At 36.5% G+C, this 21,425-nt stretch overlaps 2 protein-coding genes across 8 annotated transcripts; one reads left to right on the plus strand and one right to left on the minus strand.

The window, feature by feature from the left end:
• Positions 1-1,539: 1,539 nt before the first annotated feature.
• Positions 1,540-18,317, minus strand: LOC145737430 (alpha-(1,3)-fucosyltransferase 7-like). Of its 5 annotated transcripts, none has more exons than XM_081992113.1 (5): positions 18,083-18,317; positions 5,276-5,460; positions 3,635-4,026; positions 3,286-3,507; positions 1,540-2,104 (listed from the first exon to the last, which is right to left on the minus strand). In XM_081992113.1, the coding sequence occupies exons 1-5, from the start codon at positions 18,117-18,119 to the stop codon at positions 1,642-1,644; spliced, it is 1,299 nt and encodes a 432-aa protein (XP_081848239.1). In that variant the 5' UTR covers positions 18,120-18,317; the 3' UTR covers positions 1,540-1,641. The 5 variants fall into 5 exon arrangements, with proteins under 5 accessions (XP_081848239.1, XP_081848260.1, XP_081848251.1 ...); XM_081992134.1 differs by lacking the exon at positions 18,083-18,317 and adding an exon at positions 9,463-9,604; XM_081992125.1 differs by lacking the exon at positions 18,083-18,317 and adding an exon at positions 8,979-9,167.
• On the plus strand, positions 14,911-21,120 carry LOC145737596 (uncharacterized). Of its 3 annotated transcripts, none has more exons than XM_081992347.1 (6): positions 14,911-15,194; positions 18,555-18,652; positions 19,603-19,997; positions 20,055-20,208; positions 20,262-20,551; positions 20,636-21,120. In XM_081992347.1, exons 2-6 carry the CDS (start codon positions 18,584-18,586, stop codon positions 20,772-20,774), a joined length of 1,047 nt encoding a protein of 348 aa, XP_081848473.1. In that variant the 5' UTR covers positions 14,911-15,194; positions 18,555-18,583; the 3' UTR covers positions 20,775-21,120. The 3 variants fall into 3 exon arrangements, with proteins under 3 accessions (XP_081848473.1, XP_081848482.1, XP_081848467.1); XM_081992356.1 differs by having other exon boundaries at positions 14,911-15,181; positions 18,552-18,652; XM_081992341.1 differs by having other exon boundaries at positions 14,912-15,194; positions 18,552-18,652.
• The last annotated feature ends 305 nt before the right edge of the window (positions 21,121-21,425 follow it).

The raw sequence follows: 21,425 nt of genomic DNA on the forward strand, positions 1-21,425 counted from the left end.
CATTCTTTAGATCGAAAGGTGACGATTTGAACTAATTGTCATTGAAAAAAAGTGTATGGTTCCAATTCTATTAATGGTCAAAGTTCTTGAAAAAAAATCTATTTTCGGAAATATTTGGAGAACGTTTAATGAAACTTGCTGTGGACTTTGCTGTTTTTTGTGTCGTCCTGCTATTTACCATTTTACACATTTTTATTGTAAATAACGTAGCCCACCAGTTAATTTGATAACTATAAATTAACTATCAAAGTTTTGACTTTAGTGACAGTTTTAAAAAAATTGTTTCAAACAGAGCTAATGGCGTTTTCAAATAAAGAAATGACTGACATGATTAAAGTCTTAGGGTTTTGCGAAGACAACTTGCGTGAGAGTGTTCGGGTCTACGCTGCGCGATATGCAAATCGACGAGTTCCAGATTACCGGACATTTGGAAGGATTGAAAGAAGTTTACGGGAGACAGGGAAATTTGGTATTAGAGCCGTTGACCGTGTGGGTTGTCCTCAAGTTCGTAATGCTGCTGTTGAAGAGGAAATTTTAAACAGGGTCGCCAAAGATCTAAATATTAGTACGAATTTGGCGTACCAAAAAGTACAGTTAATTGCATCACAAGACGGCAGCTCCTTCATCAATATCATGCAACGCCTGTTCTTGGCAAAACTAAGTTCTTCTTTTGACAGAAGACTTTGGTTTTGTCACTTTATTGAAGATGCGCGGGCACCTGACTGATTCACTGATGAAGTTGGATTTACTAGAAGTGGTATTTTTAATTCGCATAATTTCCATCATTACACACAAGAAAACCCTCATGTGAGGCGTATTAACCACTTTCAGCTGGAATTCCGCTTAAATGTGTGGGCCGATATCATTGGAGACATTCTTCTGGGTCCTTATATCCTGCCCCATCGCTTGAATGGTGAAAATTATCTTGAATTCTTAGTGAATACTTTGCCTGTTCTAATGGAGAATGTCCCTCTCAATGTGCGTGCTCAGATGTGGTTCATGCACAATATGGTGCTCCTCCACACATTAATAGAAATATAACTGCACATTAAACTACAAATAGATTTTGAAGAACTTTCACCATCAATAGCATTGGAACCATACACTTTTTTCTAATGACAATTACGTCAAATCGTCACTTTTCAATCTAAAGAATGTCACAGTACCCTTCTGATCATGTGCTTACTGGACGCTCTGTATTATGTTGTTTAGTATGGCGAGTATGTACTCATTCGATATAAATGGTGAGGTTTTGTTTTTTTTATATCAATCTTAATCCTCTGATGTGTTTTGCCAACTTTTAAATGATAAACCTCCTTTCATACAAATGGAATTACATGCCTGATAAAGTCAAAAAGCAGAAACACGTATCGCCGGATTTTCATCCTTGTTCCTTTCTGCTTCATTTTTTTTTGCAAAATGTACCCAAAAAACACTCCTGTTATTCATTATATCCTCGTTAAACTCTTACATGTTTAAAATATTATGTTTTTAAAAAGTTCTAATTCCTTTAGGGTAGAAATAAAATAAAATACAATATTTTGAGTGGAAAACTTTAACTAACATGGGTAAGCAAACAAAAACGTTTATACTAAACACTTTATATACAAAAAAAAACAACAAATTTTTCACCTAACTCTGTCACTCGTCCGACACATCCCAAGCTTTATGACAAACACCTTCCTTCCAGTAACTTTCCAAATCATCGTACACTTTAACATTTTTGGAATTGTAGTTTAGTGCTTGACATATCCTACAGTAATGATAGGAGGGACTCTGAAAGTACCCGTGCTCGTTCAGCACCTTAAAATGGCTTTTCCACTTGTAGTAATGTGCGAAAGCGCCAGTCTCGTTCAGACTCAATATATACTCGGCCAATGAGCTGGGATTGGCAAACTGCTCCACATTGAGGTAGGAATCAATCGGGAGGAGTTTTTTGTACGAGTCGACGCTGGCACCCATCAGTATAGGGATGGAGTTTTTGTGGTAAGCGTTCCACCATAGTTTCTCCGTAATATATTCGTCGCAGTTGGAGTTTTCGAAAGCCAAATAGAACATGTAATCCTCGATCGCTTTACAATCGCTGGTAAAATGGCCGGGACATCTAAACCAGACAAGTGTAAAGTTTTAGTTTTTCATGGATAAGTAGATTGATTGCTGACAAAAAATATACCAAATTCCATCCAATAAAACAACCACATTGAAGGAACCTTGTACTGAAAAGCAACCTAATATTGATTGATTTCAGAAAATTGTACAACGTTAAAATAAAGTAAAAAGGCCACTTGAATCAATGTTAAATTAACTTGCAACAGCATCGTTAATTTGCAAATGCAATTTAACGTTTACAAGAATAACTGATTAACAACGTTGGTTTCACGTCACTTTGCAAATGTTAGAAAACGTTTGTAAAATATGATTACATTACATATTAGTGTAGCTAAGTTGTCGTGCAAATGTAACAATTTTGTTTTTCAATTGTAAACGAGTTTTGACGTCAGCGGTCACCTGACTAATTGTTAGAGATTACCTTAGGGTATATCACTTCATACACTTTTACACCTGTCAAAATCGTGCTTGTGAAGCCCTATAGTATATCATATTTTACCTATTCATAACTGCAACGAGGCCATTCAAATACTTTAATGACAAATTTTTGGGAGTAGTAAAGATGTTTGACAGTGGTCACGTGACCCTAAACTTGCTCTTAAATTGTGTCTGACGTCAAAATCCTACTCTAAAATTGTCTAACACAATTCTTGTCAAAACTTTGCACATGAAGGTAAAGAACCTGTGTTCTATCACAAGTTTGATAATCACTGTTATCTCTGAGGTCACAGCTGTCAAAATTCTGCTCAAAACTCATTTTGTTATTTTTAAAGGTGTTTTGACTAAACAATGTTGTTGCTGTTTTTTGACAATTTTCAAAATGACGTATTAAGCAATTCAGGTGGCATGAATAGCAACCACATTATAGTGGATATCAGTCGCCAACGGTCAAGAATAATAAATATGTCTTTTTCATCGGATGCTAATTTGACAACTCTATTAACATTTAAGGTCCTTTTGATTTATGATTTTTTGTTATTTTTCAATATACTACTAATTGCCAAGATTGTCAGGTATACAAAACCGTAAGAGACTGTCAAGTCTAGTTTATAAATTATTGTGCAAATTACCCTTCAATTTAGTATTCTCATCGTCATATGTGACATGTCTATGAAACTATTTAAAGATTTCGATTTAATTCTAAAAGAGTAATAATTTTGTATTCAAATAACTTACTTTTTTTTCAAGGTAGTACCGCATCCACCGTACACGTCAACTTTGAGGTATTCGCTCAGTTTTTTGACGTACTGCCAGCGATGGTTCTGGCCACCGCAATTCGAACCCATAACGGCCACCAACACGTCGCGGCGCTTATTTGTTGGAACCACCCTTTCTTCGAGAACCGGCGGTTTTCTCAGGACGGTCCGTCCGTACGGTACCGGAATGTCGCTGTCCGACCTACAAACTGAACCACTGAACTAAAAAACGTAGACCGGACCGATTAAGTTTGTTAGGATTGTTTCACAGTGAACTTACTAAGAACTTTCTTTTTGATCGATTTATTTAACATAAAATCTTCGCTCACCTGTACGTCATAGACCAGTTGAAAATCCCATTGAAATCCTTCAATTGATTTTTCGACTCCATAAATGTGTGCAAAGGGCTTTCGTCAGTGAGAAAAGCCCAAATTTGCTCCGGTTTTCTCACCAGGGGCAAATCCTGTACCCCTTTTATTCGATGCAAGTGGAACAGCACTAGATCAGCCGAATCGATGGCCGAATCGGCGTAAGTGAGATTGCAGTTCTTAACCGGACAATGCTCGAAAGGGTCCAATTTTTTGTTAGCAAAATTTTTTAAGTGACGATTTTCTATTGTAGGTCCGTATTTCCATACTAAAATTTGGTACGTCGTTCCGAGGTGTTCTGACGGTGCTTTTGCCTCTTGGAATAGCACCTCACCGAGTTTTGAGAGGTTCCTCTATCAGAAATATTCGATTTAGCTCAAGTTAATATAAGTATCAAACATTAAGCAAAATTAGTCTATAACCACTAGATGACTCCACTTTCTGCAATTATTAGATGTTATTCATAGCAATTTAGTTTAGTGGGCTTCTAACATAAATTATCCATTACCTTATCAAAAGGTAAATAATACCACCATAACATGTGACCTAAATCACTGTTTTGTAGTTGTGTTAGAAACAAAAAATTTCAAAATAGTCAGTAAAAATTTTAATTCACTAGGAAATAATTAGGTTTTGTCTTGAAAATAAGGAATTTTTTTTCAAGAAAATAAAGAAAATTTATTTATTTAATTTATAGAAAAGGTACATTTTTGTAGGGATGTCAAGTGTTTACCATTATAGTTAGTTTTAGTAGGATTGTATGTAGTTATTAAGAAAATTAACAGTATTACTTGATGAACTTCAAAGGAGGTGATAAAGGTGGTACGTGGAGGTAGAAAGTGGGAAAAAAGGTTTTTTTGTTTTCGGTTGTTGATTGTCAAGAGAGACTTTTAATGAGAGCTGGAAAGTCAGTTTTCTAAAAAATTCGAGCAAAAATCAGACTATTGAAGATCAGGGGATCTTAGAAAGCTGTTTCCTTCCGGAACGGAAGTTACTGAGTGTAATACCGAGTGCTACCAGCAATTGTACCGTCTAGTCCACGTTATGACATGGAGCAGATTGTGATAGAGGACCTATTCCAGAAGTGGTTAAATCGATAACCGAGGAGGCCTCCGGGCTGTTACCGAGATACAGCCTTTGCAGTTAAAAATCCACCTCAACGGAAAAGAAGATTGGTCAGCTGGCGGTTTATTTTGGACAATTTGGACTCTTTGACAAAGACTATTAGTTGTAAGTAGTTTGTAATTTTTTGTATTAAAGATATTTGTAGTTTCAATGATATATTTAGAAGCAGGATTTTTAGGTAGAAAGTAAGTTAGATAGGTTTGGTAATTTACCTTAAAAATAACTTGGCATCCCTATAATAGAATTTTTATTCAAGCTTATTTATTTAAATTTTCTTTATTTACTAGAATATTAGAATGAATGGTCAGGGTGAATCTGATGCCAGTTATGACGATATCATCATGCAGCTAGGAGGTGAGGGAGATTTGAGTAAATCTCATCTTCAGGATGATAATAATCATGACAGTTTATTAGTGCTACTTGTTTGTTACTCTATTTTTGCATTTTTCTAGCATACTTTTCTGTGATACTACTCACCATAGAAGATCGTTCCTCGGACCATTTTCGCACCAATTCTTCAAATGTTCGATCACCCCCGGTATTTTCTTCCAAGATGTCTTCAGGTTCAGTCGTATACAGGAAAAGTATGGTAAGTACCAGCGCAAAACAGGCCCAATAAAGTTTCTTTTTGGTAACTCCGGCTACCACCATAGTTACATTGTCTGGAACAATTATAGAGTAAATAAAATTTGATGTTTGTCTTTAAAAATAGTTTAAGCGAGTGTGGCTGATTTACAAACTTAAAGATTAGTATTATCTTTTCCATTGCTTGCATAGTTTACGATACGGTGTTAGATAAGAACAGTGGCGTGCCAGATGTGTACCTTTCGGTGTAGTTCAAACAGTAAACTTATTATACACTTAAACACACACAAGTTTTATAATAGTCGGCTTGGCACTGCCAGACCGATGGAGAAAACAATCGATTCTCCCCTGGAGTATTCAACTCGCCATCCAGAAATTCAATTTGTCGTCATAAGCCAGTAATAACAAGTGCACTGAATATACGATGATGATTCAACGACGCACACACTTTGACTTATCGGAAAAACTGTTTAAGCAGTTAATTTATGTTATTAGCATGCGATATTCAAAATGTTGCAATTGTCGGCTGGGTCGAAAAAATCCTTGCGCAAAACTTATCGATGACGGCGAAATGGCACACAGTCCCTTATTTGCACGTATTGTTATTTTGGTTCGTATCTAATAGGTGGTGCATACAGTGAACACATAAGAATATTAATTGGATTAGATAATAGAAAGTTTCAGTTTTTAGTTGGGTCGGTATTTTTGTTTATTCGAGCGAAACTCATCCTGGTCTAACGAGATGTAAATGATTTTTACATATAATACAGTGTGAGTCAGGTATTTATATTAGCACTAGTGATGGGTAAGTAAGTTACTGGTAAATTACAAATAGTGTGTGTAGTTCAAACTTTGACACCGCTTTTCTCCCTGACTGTACCAAATTTTGTAGTGTTTTTTCATGTTATTGGATTGAAAATTGAATGAAGTTTCCAAAAATGTGCTTAAAACAGACATTTTCTCACACCAATTTAATTTTACAGACGAGTTTGTCAACTCAAACTGTGTTTTTGGCAATTCAAATTTTGACACCTCTTTTCTTCCTGACTATACTAAATTTTGCTAAAAAAAATGCAAGAGACCAATAATGTTCCTAATCAACTCTTTAACCCAGCACCGTAAATTTGCAGGACCGGTTTTGCTTTCAGTATACAGGGTGTGCAAGAAAATTATGGTGTTTCACTATTTTTTTCACCCTGTCCGCCAATTTTCAAGATAGAATTTTTTACTCTACACCATTGGAAAGAGGAGATCAAAACGGTTATTTTAAGTGGTTGATCCACCCTGAAGTCCCAAAAATAACTGAGTTACAGGGTGCTCAAATTTGAAACCACATTTTCAACTAATTTCAAAATTTCTTGCATCAAACTAAATAACTTGAAAACGCTGAGAGTTACGGAAAAATGCAAGAGAGCAAAAATGTTCCCAATCACCTCCTTAACTCAGAACTGTAAACTTGTAGAACTGTTTTTGGTTCCAATATAACAGGTGTGCATGAAAATTATTGTGATTAGATTACGCAATTTATTAGATATAATTTTTTGCTCACCGCCACTGGAAAAAGAAGCTCTAAAGAGTTAATTTGAGTGATTCAACCTGAACTCTCAAAAATAACCGAGTTACAGGGTGCTCAAATTTCAAACCACCTATTTTCAACTGATTTGAAAGTTCAACTCAGAAACGGTGAAAGTGAAATAAATTTGAAAGAGAGCAAACATGTTTGTAAAGAACTGCTAGACTCATTCCTGGGAGTGAGTAAGTGACGCGGAGGGCTCCTGCTCTTGAAAAACGTATAGGCCTCCTATATAGGCCCGTCACGTCCCGCCAGTAAGGGAGCTACAGCAGCCCAGTGTTCTTTATAAAAGCCACCAGGCTGCTGGGGCATTATGCCCCTGTGCTGTGGCTGTCCCAGTAAGCGAAGGCAGGACAGTTCATAAGGACATGTCCCGAAGTTTCTTCATCTTCTAAGCATCCCCTACATTCGGGATCCTCAGCAACACCCATCAAAGACATGTCGTCTAAGGTGATGACCGTTCTTAAATTGCTTCTGTCGAGTCTCAGTAGTTGTTTAGTTTTCAGAGCACTGGGGCCACCTAGGAGTTTCTTGGCCTGTCTCATGCCCAAGGTGGCAACCCAGCGGCAGTGAAATAATTGCCTGGCCAAAGCCCCCATGGACCGTACTCTTTGAGATCCCAACAAACGGTTCAGGACCGATGGGCGTCACTTGTGCGCCCAATCTAACCAACAGGTCGGCCTCCTCATTGTCAGGAACATCAGAATGTCCTGGCACCCTGATGAGGCGGATGTTATTTTCCAACCAGAGTGTCTTGAGGATTGTTTTACATTCCAGCACCAGCCGGGAGATTACCTTCTCGGCACTGAGTGCTTGGATGGCTGCCGTGCTATCTGAGCAGATATTAATATTCTGTCCAATTCGGGGATTGGACAAGAGTTCCAGCCCGCAGGACAAGATTGCAAATACTTTTCTGGCTGGAAGACAGTGGCATGATGTCCCAGAGCTATGTGTCTTTTGCAACAGGATCCCTCTTTCATAAATGGTGGTGCCCTATATATATTCTGCGCTCTCCTTGTCTTGAATTTTTCTTTCTTCATCAGCTGGTCATCCTGGTGGAGGTGTTGGCATATTTTTGGATGATCAAGAGAGTTAGTGGGCTAATCAATTAATCATCCAAGAATATTTGTGGGGAGTTTGGATCGGATGTTAGGAGGTTGATTTGACGACCCTGAGGAAGCTCGAGGGTTTAGTATCGGAAGACATGAGAAGAATCGGACATTCCTGGGTGCCTATTCTTGAAACGAGGGAAGGGAATTATCAAGAGAAAGACCTGTAGAATGTGGCAGGAACCCGCCATTGTCAGCTTCTTCTGTCACATTATATCAACACTTCTCTTTAGAATTCCGTTCCCTGCTTTCAAGAATAGGCCCCCTGGGAGTTTCACAGTCTGCCAGTGCCGCGCACTATACAGGGTGTACATAAAAAGTGTAGTGGGAAATACAGGAATATGGTCAAGGTTTCAAGCAAATTTCAATTTACCCATAAATTCACTGGTAAAATTGCTAAATTTTCTTGTCACACTGAATTTTACTTTACCTTACCGGTAAATAACCGGTCACGGTAAATTTACGCCCATCATTAATTAGCACATATTTGATAGAGCAACTGATTTTAAGATACAAATTATTAATCGCTTCATTTTTGATACAGGGTGTCAAAGTTTTGAATTTTTCTTACTACTTTCAAGACAGCTTTAAATCATAATATTGACCATAAGTTATGGGCTGGAAACTTGTAGTCTAAAATTTCACAAGATGGTAATTTTTTCATGGTCATCAGACTCTAATTGACAGCCTAGAATTTTCTTTAAGAACCCTTTGTAAACAATCAATTTTCTCGTTTAATTTGGCAGCTTTTCTTTCACAGAACATAAGGATTATCTAACTCACCCTGTAGACAAAGTCATCAGTTTAGATTAGGAAGACTAGCATCGAAACACGTTTGTCAAACGGTGTTTGGTTCCATACAAAAATTAAAACTTGTAGTACATTTTTGATTGTTGCACAAAAACCAACTTACGCTTTCCTAAATCAAAAAAATGGTCATCAGATTAGATAAATCCATTATTATTCACTGCAGGAAATACATAAAACGCACTCAACTCTGTTAAACTGACCACACAACGACTAAGATGAGTACCAGCACTTAGAAAAAAACCACATAAATATTAAGTTGTTCAGTGATTATCAGGCGAACTACTACTGGAACTATCTCGACCTTATTAGACCGCATATTTGCCGTTTCTGTGTAGCAATCGCATAAAAATTGTTTATAATTAGTTTATTAGGAAAGCCAAGAGCGCAATCTACAACAGAACCGCAATAGCAGACTATAGTTGTTACCGCATTGTATGGAAATATTCACTTGATTAAAAGTAAATAATTGATTGACGCGAGACTGTTATTAAAAAGTGCCTATGGGTTTTGTTAAAACAATTTTGGTTGTATATGTGCCAGGGCCACGTTTTAAACAACAAAACTATTACCAAATTATTATAACTCACCGAAATTTATTGTAAACTTGCGCGCTTTGCTGAAAAAAAACTTCTAAGCGGAATAGCAGAGTTGCGACAGTTTTAAACTGATTTTTTTAAGTGAAAATCACTGTTAGGCAAATATATGCACTTGAGGGGTACCTGAAACATTACTGCGGTACCACTTTAGAATCGTATACGCATTGTTATTTCCGCGCGTGTACCGTGCACTCTTATAAATAATTACACCGGGGACAAGGTAACACTAACCTTTCGCTATTTGTCAAGTTTTTTGCAATATTTTTTTAAACATAAAGGTACAATGTTGCAACAATTTAGGACCTTTTGCAGAGAAATGTTTAGGCTTTCAAAGGAGATTTTTTTCATTCCCATCGGTCAAATAGGGGACGAGCGTGCCAAAGTTGAAATTTGTCATTTTTTGAGTGAAATTTGTTGCAATTGGTTGAAAATTGAATTTTTAAGTTTGAAAAGTGGTTTTTGGGGTGTGCAGGGTCAATTTTGAGGCGTTGTAGCCTGGACTCTGCACGACTTAGGAAAAAATCGATTTTGCTAGTAGAAAGGGCATATCTTGAACTGCTTTTTGACTCATTTAAAGTTTCCTCTAGGTCCAAGTCAGCTTTCCATAAAATGCTCTTATTTAACAAAATATTCAAATTAGGGGCAAAACATAAGTCGGCAAAAATTGCATAATTACTTATAATAAAGTGATCAAAATCGGCCTAAAGGTGAGTCAAACATGTAAGTAAAAGCTTAAATAGCACCAATTTTACATTATCAACGTCACGAAACGTGTATTTTACAATTTCAACTTTTACAACTGTCTAAATTTAATTCACCAAATTTTCAAGTTTAAATTACATTTTAAAGTCACGTGACTGTTTTTGACAGGTGTCAGTTGGCTTTGACAGTGTAGCAAGCTCAAAAATGGTATAATCAGTCACGTGATGCGTCTCTTGCAATTTCAGCTGTTACAACTGTCTAAAATAGTCTAAATAGAATTTACCAAATGATCAACGTTTAAATTACATTATAAAAGACACGTGACGGTTTTTGACAGGTGTCAACTGACTTTGACAGTGTTGCAAGCTCAAAATTGCATAATCAACGTCACGTAACGTGTATTTTACAATTTCAGCTTTTACAAGTGACTAAATTTAATTTACCAAATTTTCAAGTTTAAATTAGATTTTAAAGTCACGTGACCGTTTTTGACAGGTGTCAGTTGGCTTTGACAGTGTAGCAAGCTCAAAAATGGTATAATCAGTCACGTGATGTGTCTCTTGCAATTTCAGCTGTTACAACTGTCTAAAATAGTCTAAATACAATTTACCAAATGATCAACGTTTAAATTACATTATAAAAGACACGTGACGGTTTTTGACAGGTGTCAACTGACTTTTACAGTGTTGCAAGCTCTAAAATTACATAATCAAAGTCACGTGATGTGTCTCTTGCAATTTCAGCTTTTACAACTGTCTAAAATAGTCTAAATTGAATTTATCAAATTTTAAACCACATTTTAAAGGTCATGTGACTAATTTTAACAGATGTCAACTGGCCCTTACAGTGTTGTGCAAGAACATGCAGAATTGAATTTTCAGGTAAAGTGTATTTTGAAGTTTACGTTTTTACTGTCTAAATTTAACTTACGATTTCCCACTGCGTGACTGTTTTTGACAGTGTCAACTGGCCTTTACAATGTTGCAACCTCAAAAACTGAATTATCAAGTCACGTGACGTAATTCTTACAATTTTTCTAAATTTAGGTCTCTGTATTTAATGGTTGCATATTATTCTCCTGTCAATTTTCTTCAACTTTCATTAAGATGTATCTATATGCCTATATTCGCTAGTTTGAGGGCTATTTTGATTTTTCTGAATGATTCTGATCAACTTTTATATCGTTTTAGGGGACACACTCTATTGCGCCACCCTATATAAAGATAATGCCAATTTGCTGTTAGACCATATTTCAAAAATGGTTTGACATAATTGGAACACATATCTCGAACCAAATTTGTTTGGCTACTTTGCCAACTTATTTCGCACCAATTTGGTAAAAATTGGAAATTTCATAAGAAATCAGTGGTAAGATGAGAAAAACATTATTTCAAACTAATACTCCTGACAATGCTGAAAATTTTGATGGTTGTCGAGTTATTAACTAGATAATTTGTATTATTTGCCGAATTTTGGATGGAAAGACAAAATTACCTAATCTCACTTTCCATCCGGGTAGAAAGTGAGTACTTTCTACTCCTGCCAAAGATGGGCAAAGTTGTTCTCCATCTTTGTAGAGACCATTATTAAATTACTACAGTTCTCTCTTCTTAGTAGAAGAGTTTAGGAGAAAACTCAGAGACAAGGGTGTGTTCTCTCCCCACTTTTCTTTAATTTATATTCTGAAGCCATCTTTCAGGAAGCCCTAAAAAAACGCAACGTGGGCGTTAAGGTGAATGGTGTATGGGTTCGTTATACGGACGACACAGTTCTTATTGCAAGTAACATGGAGGATTTGCGGGATATGCTTGGGACTGTCGGGAAATGCAGGACCTCAATATCAACACCACGAAGACTAAATTTATGATAATTACTCGAAAGCCACAAGAATTTCAAAACTCAAGCCTAACATATGAGAATCAACTAAAAACGTGGCTGTGTGAAAACTGGGAATCAGATGCCGGATTGAAAATGCCCGCAGTGCGTTCATGGAATTAAAAAAAGTGCTCACCAGTACTGATTTCGATCTTGGCTTGAGAATTAGATCGGTCAAATGCTATGTCTGGACAGTGTTGCTTTATGGCGTCTATAGGCGTGTATTGAGGATTGATAATTGAGGGGAAGAGAGGAATCAGCAGGAAGAAGATGTTATGGTTCCGCAACGTTATGCAGTGGACAGGACTAAAGACAATGGAAGAACTAATGTATACCATAAGGATGAGTGGACAAATATGATCGCAAACATCCATTAATGGACACGCAGCAGAAGAAGAAGAATATGAAGCATTTATCATGAAACACTCTGTATATCCACAAGATCAGTCATCTATGGCCAGTGTTTACATTGGCACTGGTAACTATCTTAATAAGGCAAAAAAACATTCACGCTTGAGGAAATGTTAAAAGCAATTATAGTACAATGAAACTGTAACTTCGCTGAATTGAATAAAGATGAATTATTAACTGAACTGCTACTGATTATGCCATTCAATGAAACAGTTTTATAGAGTTGCTAAGAATGAATAACAAACACAATAGGGTCTTTGATAAAGGAACATGATTAAGTTTAATAGAAATGTCACCAGAAGGGGAATAAGCAACTACTCGTGTTGCCACATTTGGCCTATGACCCTTGATATTTTTTGTAAACTCATATGCTGAAGACGTTATTACTCTAGCACATCCGGCAATACTGCCTGATATTCCCTAGTAAATACTGATTTATATACAGGGTTAACTTTGTAGGGGTTGGAACAAAGCTTTTTTTGTGTACGCATAAAATGCGGATTCGGTTCACCCGGTGTGAAACTTTATTGGGTGACTTTTTGGCATCCGTCTCAAAACAGATCAAGATAAGTACGGACCGGACCGAAACGTGGTGCAGGTATAGGGTACTTGAGAAAGAGGGGGAACACAGCACACGATGCTTTTTCGCCTCGGTACCTTGTTAGCAGATATGAATTATTATCCCGACAGTACCAGTGGTGGCGTCAACAAATTTACAAAAATCAAAAAGTCTTTATTATTTAAATGAGTAAAAAAAGTCACAAGTTATTTTTATATTATCAAAAATCAAGTAAGGTAAAGAAATTAATAACTGTCTACACATCTGACAGTTTTGACAGGCATCACGTGAGCATTTCTCTCTTTTTCTGAGTCGGTGACAGCCGCCTTGACAAAATATATAAACGCCAGGTTAGTTCTTGTCAAATGTCACATTATCTCTACTAAATAAATAGAGAACAAAGATAGATATACTTTAAGTCAATGAATGAAAAAAATGTAAACATAGCAGGAAGGAGCAATAGCAAACAAAGTGGGTGACAGAAACAAGGGGGAGTAATATGGCGGCCGTCAATACTTGTTAATCTTGTCCACTGTACAACTTAATTTAAATTTGCAAAACTCAACTGTTAAAGAACCACAAACTAACACTATACTACAACAACTACAAACAACAAATTTTTGCGGGTTTGAAACTCCAAACTTTCAATGACTTTGCGTCAATTCAACTGCGCAGTAGGCGAATGCGCAATCAAAGTAGGTGGACTTCCTGGTCCCCCTCGCTTAATGCACAAACGAGTTATAATTTGTATTATTGTTACCTCCTGATACTTGTTCTTTTTACTCATTGCTTTAGGTGATCTCGTACGTCGTTGCCAATACTGTCAAAAAGTGCATTTTTCCCCTTTTTGACAGTATTGACAGTGACAAATTTTGAATTGTTGTTTTTGGTTGCATGGTTGTGGTTTCCACCACCAATACATACCAAATTAAAATTTTACAAGTTTGCTCTCTTTTGATGATCATTTAAACAACTCAATAGAATAAATTCCAAGGGCCGACATATTTAAGAGCACCCTAGGCTAGACTTTAAGTTAACTGTGACATTTTGCATATGATCTGTCACAGTCGAATCTCAACTTGATTACGTTGGTGCAATCCGCCATTAGATAGCTACCAATAGACTGTGATAACGTTAGAATTTTCTATACTTTCCTGGTCCTTGCTGGAAGTAATGCTAAGCTTACATGTGCACCATTTGCGTAAATATTAGCCCAGTAAGTAGTAAATTTTACATGTACGTCAGCATAACGTATGAGCTGTCAAAATAGATCATCATAAAGTGTCAGCTGTCATGCAAATAATTTTGTCAATGAAAGCACAAAGAACAAATGTGGGTGTATCCTCCACACGTTCACACCAATAAATGTAAACCTTCTTCTGAATATAAAACACCAAGAGGCTTCAAGCACTAATATTCAATGTGAAAATCGGAAACGTGTCATATACTAGAGTGTAATGGGATTATAATTACCGGTATAATGTATAGATAAGCGGATATTCCATTAAAAAATTAAGGACATAATGAATGAGGTGTGACAAGCAAAGTTCGGAGACGCATACCAATGTAATTCCGATTCGTTGACCTGGTAAACCGTTAAAAACGCCTACGCCACTGTCACAGTGACGAGGCAGCGAATAAAAAGGGAAAACGATTTTTGGCCACGTTGCCGCACTGTGCTTAATCTCAAACAAGTCAAATAGCACTTTGATTGCATGATTTACAGTGTTGTAATTTTGACATACATTTGGTGAATAATAAGAGATTTACCAATTACAAAACATACTGGCGTAACTATCAAAAATTAAACTAGCACAAAAGGAAAACCAACATAACTTTTTAGGCAGCAATCTGGCAACACCACAGCCATGTTACTGGCGCAGTTGCCACAGTCTGCTAAGAGTGCTAAGCGCCTCGTTTAATACACTCGGTACATTTTTGTTTCAGTGGAACTGCCTATTTTTTAGGAAGTGTCCATTATTTGGGATTCCATCCCTGTACGTTAATGGTCTGGGTGGTGTTATAAGTAATGACGCGTGTGCAATAACGAAGGTATCGTCCGCGAAACAGTCGCTCAGGACGAGTCGGGCTGGGATTTTTGTTTATTGTGTACCAAACTAGTTTTTAAATGTGTGCGTTGGAAGATTTCGACTGGTTGTGCTGGTAATTTTAACAGGCAGGTGTAATTTTGTATTGAAATTTATTTTTTATGCATTTTTGAATTTGCCAGTATGCAAATTGTTCATCTGCAAGTTGTCATAAACAAACGCCAGTTTTAGCCTTGTCGAGGTCAAGCACTCGTTTAGGGTCTGACTAATCATTCAGAGCAGTACTCATTGAATTTAATTTTTTCTGGAAGCATACAATAGTTAAAACCAAAACATAAATGTTGTTAACTTAATAGCTCTATGAACTCATATAGATTATAGTTAATAAACCATATTGCCAACCACGTGTTTGGCAATATGGTTGGCATAATTGTTATGGTCAGGTCGCCTATGCATGGCAATTGTTACAAAAAGCGTATGTCTTAGATAACTTGATAAACAATTATTATATGACAGCTGTCATTTCAAATTATATACGAACTTATCAACGGTCCTACGTTCATGCTAGAGCGAGAGAACCACAGCCAACTACGACCATAACAATTACTGAACACCCGTTATTTTTACACATTGTTAGGACAAAAATAACCCTAATTTGCTGTACCTACCAAACTATAGCCCATATTTGGGATGTGTTGTTGCGAAAATACCGGGTGTTGAAATTTGATATTCTAAAAAACCCCAGGTCAATACTGTCAAAGCAGTTTTGTACTTGTATGTCTGGTTGCATAACTACTTAATGAAACAGAGTGTTGAATGTCAGTTGTACTTTTGACCAGAGATGTAGAAGCGGTAATTTTCGCGTCGGAAAATTTCTATTTTTGGAAATATACCGGAAAATTATTTGATTTGATATTGAATTGTTGTACAATTAACTAATTTTCAGATTTACCGATTTTTTCCGGAAAATTACCGGAAACACATATTTGACATTTCTTCTATATATGGTATACAAGTGGTGATCAAAAGACAATTTCAAGGTTTGGTTTTCACAAATTGGTATATTACACCACCCTGTAACTGTCAAAATAACAGAGTTATGGGCTGTCACAGTCAAAATCAAACAACTCAGTTTTAACGGTAAATAACTCAGTTATTCGCCGTTTTAGGTAAAAACGCTAAACAGGGGGGTCAAAAGTGAATTTTAATGGCTACAAATTGGTATATTGAACCACCCTATAATTGTCAAAATAACCGAGTTATTGACAATACAATGGAGTAGTTTACAGGGTAATTCAATGAATTTTTAACATCATTGTAACTTGTTTAATTTACAGTTTATAAAAAATACCAAATATGAATCTTGTAGATATTTGCATATACTTTATTCCTAGATAATCCATCAGTATACAGAGTGTCCCAGATTTGAGCAACAAACCAAACTTATAATTTTTTATTCGAGTTTTGGAATCTACGTCAAATTCTAGGCCTACTTGATGTAAAATGTTTGTATCCACGTTCAATTGTTTTTGCTTTAGCAGCATACTTTGACCACCCTCCTTGAAAGCAGAAATTCTCAATTTGAGCGAAATTTTGGTGCACTTTTTCAGAAAATTGTCCATAACTCGCTTATTTGAAATACCCTGTATAAACACACCGTATAACGAAAGAAAGCTAATGAACGAGGCTATCACGTGACGTTGAGCGGGCACGACTAAGTTGCCCCGTTTAGTCGCTAGAGGGCGTCAAAGTTGACTCTCGTTTTTTGCAGTTTTTGCTTAATATCTCAGGAATGTTTCAGGTTAGAGGTCTGGTGATTTTTACCACAAATGCACCTCGATGGTATGCAACTTTTACCTTCTATACACTTTTTTGGTACTATGCACCGTTTGACCTTGAAAAATTAAAAACTGAAATTGTCAAGAATTTTCAAGGGTAGATACTTCTGATTTTTTTCAGAAATTTTTTTTATTTTCAAAATTAACCTCAAATGCTTAAATACCTTCAGGTTAATAGTACAAAAATGACGTAAATTGTCATTGGTCAAAATGTCATTTTGCAAGGGTGCCACGTCCTAAAGTGTCAAAATTGACATAGTTTTAAGGTAATCTCCGAAACGGTGTCAGTTAAAGCAAAATGGACGTCAGATTTGTGTTCCCCAGATTCAAATTAGTTAAAGAAATCACTTTGATTAAGGAAAATCCAAAATGGTCGCCGTTAGTATAGTAGGCCCAAAAAATCCCCAATTTAGATTAAAATTCCGTGCACTTTTCCAGAAAATCGTCCATAACCCGCTTATTTGCAACACTCTGTATAAACACACCGTATAACAAAAGAAAGCTAATGAACGAGGCTATCACGTGACGCTGAGCGGGCACGGCTAAGTTGCCCGGTTTAGCCGCTAGAGGGCGTCAAAGTTGACTATCGTTTTTTGCAGTTTTTGCTCAATATATCAGGATCGTTGCAGATTAGAGGTCTGATGGGATGCAACTTTTACCTTCTACACACTTTTTTGGTAGCATGCACCGTTTTACCTTGAAAATTTAAAAACTTGAATTGTTAATGGAATTCATGGTCTGGACCATTCATAACCATAATTTGGTTACTTAACTTGACACTAATCCTTTACTTTACGTCAACTCCAGGTGGCCTATTCTTGAAAGCACTGAACGGAATTGTCAACAGAAGAAGCTGACAATGGCGGATTCCTGTCACATTCTACAGATCTTTCTCTTGATAATTCCTTTCCCTCCTTTCAAGAATTTGCACCCAGATGTCAATGGGACATCTTGTTCTTGTATGGTTAAATTTCTTAGGTCTTCTGGAAAGTGTGTTCCTTTCCAGGTTTCCTTATAAATTTAAAACATTTTAAGTGTTCTTAAATTCAGAATATTTAAATCACCTGCCTACAATACCAATAACAATATTAGATTCTGATTCTGTCTTACATCAAGAAAAATGATTATAAAAAACAATCATATAATATTTCGCACAGAAAAGTTGTATGCACACTTACCCTTGAATTGAATTATAATTCTTCTCAATGTAACCATGATGTTACTTGAAAAACACTTTACTTTTTCCCCTTTTCAAGCAGCTTCATGTTTCCACAAAATTATCTATTTTCTAACACTTTTAACACGTTGCGGCGTGGCTAATTTGCGATTTATATCACACACCTAATCACATTTCCATTGTTATCTAAATCCATGCCACAACATAATTCAAAATCACAGAAGTAACATGTTTAAATGTGCTTAACTGAATAGGACTAAGAGTTTAGTTTACCAGTACATACGTGGCCACGTAAGACCCATTATGAGCATTTATTTGATCATAAAATATCTATAAATAATTAGGTACATTGATTGCACAAACGATGCGTCAGGATTGTTTGTTAAGCAACTTGCCAGAGGCAATACCTATATCGAGTGAATCTTCTATTGTTAAATTATTAACATTAACCATCTTCGTTTTTTTTTCAGAAGACCAGATATGATAAGCAGACATAGTACAGATGTCACGTCGGGCTTCCAACCACCACCAGTCCAAATACACGCGATCTGATCATCACAATCCTTATCAGGTATATTATCGGGGGTAATTGCACAAGTGCATAAAAATTACCGATAATTTTGCATGAAAACTTGTTATCTCTTAACTGCATGAGTTTATTTTCATATCTTTTTGGCGAAAGAGCCCGACACCGAAGGTGGAGGGCTTTTTTAGAAAAAAATATGAAAATGACCGAATGCAGTTTGCAAAGATAACAAGTTTGAACGCAGAATTATCAGGTCATTTTTAAGGCACGAATGTAATTTTGGGGAATATTTCCCGAATAAAGAAAATGTTTTGGTTTTGCTGCAACTATAGATTGCTCAATGGAGCTCAATGAACAAGTTCCAAACCGTTCATTAATTTATTGTTGACATCGCGTTTGACATTTTTTGGTTATAAAAAGTCAAAAAACTGCGCAAGGATAACAATTAGTGTACTAGCAATAGGCTCTACCACAATGCAGTTGTTATAGATACGTACAGTGCAATTATCGAAATGCAATTATCACTTTAGAATGCAATTATCGCTGTCATTCTGGTGAAAATGCACTGCTCATATGGGACATTTAACACATGAGGGAAATATTCAATAGCTTATGAATTAGTCATAAGGTTGTAGATAATTTTAAAAAATATGAATTGACTATGGGTCAGTTATATTTAGAGATTCTCAGAAATGGAGAAAATGTCAAGAGAATTTAAAAAAAATTAGGAACATTTAAGAGAGTGACGAAGAAAAGGCTAATAAATGCACACTTTTAAAAATGTTCTCAGAATATTAAAAAATTCTCGATAATTTACAGTTTTTCGTAAAACAACAAAAATAATTTGTTTGACACAGAAAGTCATTCGTCAAAACTTTCAGAAAGCAGAGCTTGGGTCAGAACATATAAATAACAACTTTAATGTTATAAGATTAAAGAACTAGGGCGGAGGTTAGTGAATTGACACAAACAATTAAAATAAAATCATGTTCTAGGTAACTACTTTATCACACCCAAAGTACAGCCACCCGAACCATCATCATCATCATCATCAAAGAAAACATGGGAGACACTACCAGCACAATCAACCCCACTACCAACAGCAGCAGCAAACTTCCATAGATATCGGTTTCAGCGATGCCACTACCACAGACACCTGCTACGAATACTGCGAGCAGGATGGGGTTGCGGCTAGACACAACCCACTGCGGGAAAGCCGCAACACCTTCTCGGATGAAAGTGAATCGACCATGTTACCGTACTACGAAATCGATGAAGACTCGAACGCCGGTACCCGAAATTCGGTTTCTGAACAAAGCTTCAGGCATTCGGTGAGGTACCAGAGAAGAGATGAGGCGGAGGAGCAGTTGTACCATGAGATTCAAACCCCGTAAGTTTGCTCGGTTATGGGTGTGGAAATTTGTTACTGTGGTTTTTTTATTTGTAGGTGTGAAGTAGTCGCCAATGGACGGCGATTAGCTCATTCCAGACAGTCAGACCGACCACAAAGTTCGATGAGCTCGGCTCTGACCAATGGCATGGTGTATGGATGCGGTGGGAAATGTCAGACCTTTGAGAGTGTCTGTTACTTTGTCCTACAGGTTTAACACTCTCCACATTTAACTGGTAATTTCACTGACATTTAAAATTGCAGTTATTCTTCACTATGGGAGTATTGATTGGAGTCTCGCTTTGCATAGCTGGGCTAGTGCTCAGGAAATCGGCGGCTAGAAATCTGCAGGTCCTGGTCTACATCGGAATCATGCTGGCCACTGTCAGCGCCGTACTGCTGACAGTACAGTGCCGGGCAAAAAACACAGCCAAGCGAAGAATTAAAGCCATTCAAACTGCCAAAAGAGCACCGTTGCAAATGGAAACTCTCAACATCCGGTCGAATCCTGTACAGAAACTGGAACGATTGCCCAGCATTCGGGAGAATCAAAAGTAAGCTTAGAAATTGGTTGACCTAGTTGTCTGTAACAGTTCAGTTTGAAATGTAATTCAAACTTAGTGTCTATCCTCTTCCAGAGTGATCTGTCAACTACCTCAAGTGCATCATCCAGTGGTGCCACCTTTACCCCAACGATATTCAGGAAAAACCGATGGAAAACCCTTCACCGAGGAAGAAGGAATACCGTGGTGGAAAAGGAGAGACGTGATACTATAAGCGTTTAACTATTGATATTAATAAATTAACCTGAAACTAAACACTCACTCTTATTTTACATTACGACTTGTACAGTTCAACAAAATTGTATTTACATCATTATTATAAAAGACTGAATAGTACTAATATGTATATAGTTTTTAGTTTAGAGCTGTATTGTTTACTGTTAGAATATGTTTGTAAAGGAAGAAACTTGCCCTGCACAACGCATTTAAAATTAATAATAATTTTTGAATATACAATTGTGACAGGTGTTTCGATTTGTCTTTAGGTTTGAAATGTTGTGAGATTATGAGAAATTGTAATATGTGGAATATATTTGATACTGAAAGTAGATTTTTATGTATATTAGGACTGTTATTTGTAAAAACTTGTGGTGTGTTTAATAATTATTGCTGGTGTCTCGTAGTGTATCACTCTGTAATCACAATTTTAAAATGGATTACTTTCCATTAAGATTTTTTAACTCTATTGTGTATTTGCGCTGAAATAGAATATGACCACCATATTTCATCTCAGACATGTATAAGATAATCAACACGTCATAAATCACGCTTTACGTAGAAGGATTATCCTCGTGTTTACTGATATGACTTCTTCTTCTTCTCAGCCCGTATTTATGCATAACTGTCATGTAAATGCTGGGATAAA

Source organism: Ips typographus, linkage group LG1 (genome assembly GCF_016097725.1).
Source record: "Ips typographus isolate SLU linkage group LG1, UJ_Ityp_2.0, whole genome shotgun sequence".
NCBI lineage: Eukaryota > Metazoa > Arthropoda > Insecta > Coleoptera > Curculionidae > Ips > Ips typographus.

What these genes read in the sequence shown, in the direction of transcription:
- LOC145737430 (XM_081992113.1), bottom strand. Translation starts at nt 18,119, where the DNA reads ATGGTTACATTGAGAAGAATTATAATTCAATTCAAGG. An exon ending in CCGAGGAACGATCTTCTATG is followed by an intron (nt 4,027 to 5,275) that starts GTGAGTAGTATC and finishes TATTTCTGATAG; the next exon opens with AGGAACCTCTCAAAACTCGG. An exon ending in AACTGGTCTATGACGTACAG is followed by an intron (nt 3,508 to 3,634) that starts GTGAGCGAAGAT and finishes TTCAGTTTGTAG; the next exon opens with GTCGGACAGCGACATTCCGG.
- LOC145737596 (XM_081992347.1), top strand. Translation starts at nt 18,584, where the DNA reads ATGTCACGTCGGGCTTCCAACCACCACCAGTCCAAATACACGCGATCT. An exon ending in TACCATGAGATTCAAACCCC is followed by an intron (nt 19,998 to 20,054) that starts GTAAGTTTGCTC and finishes TTTTATTTGTAG; the next exon opens with GTGTGAAGTAGTCGCCAATG. An exon ending in AGCATTCGGGAGAATCAAAA is followed by an intron (nt 20,552 to 20,635) that starts GTAAGCTTAGAA and finishes ATCCTCTTCCAG; the next exon opens with AGTGATCTGTCAACTACCTC.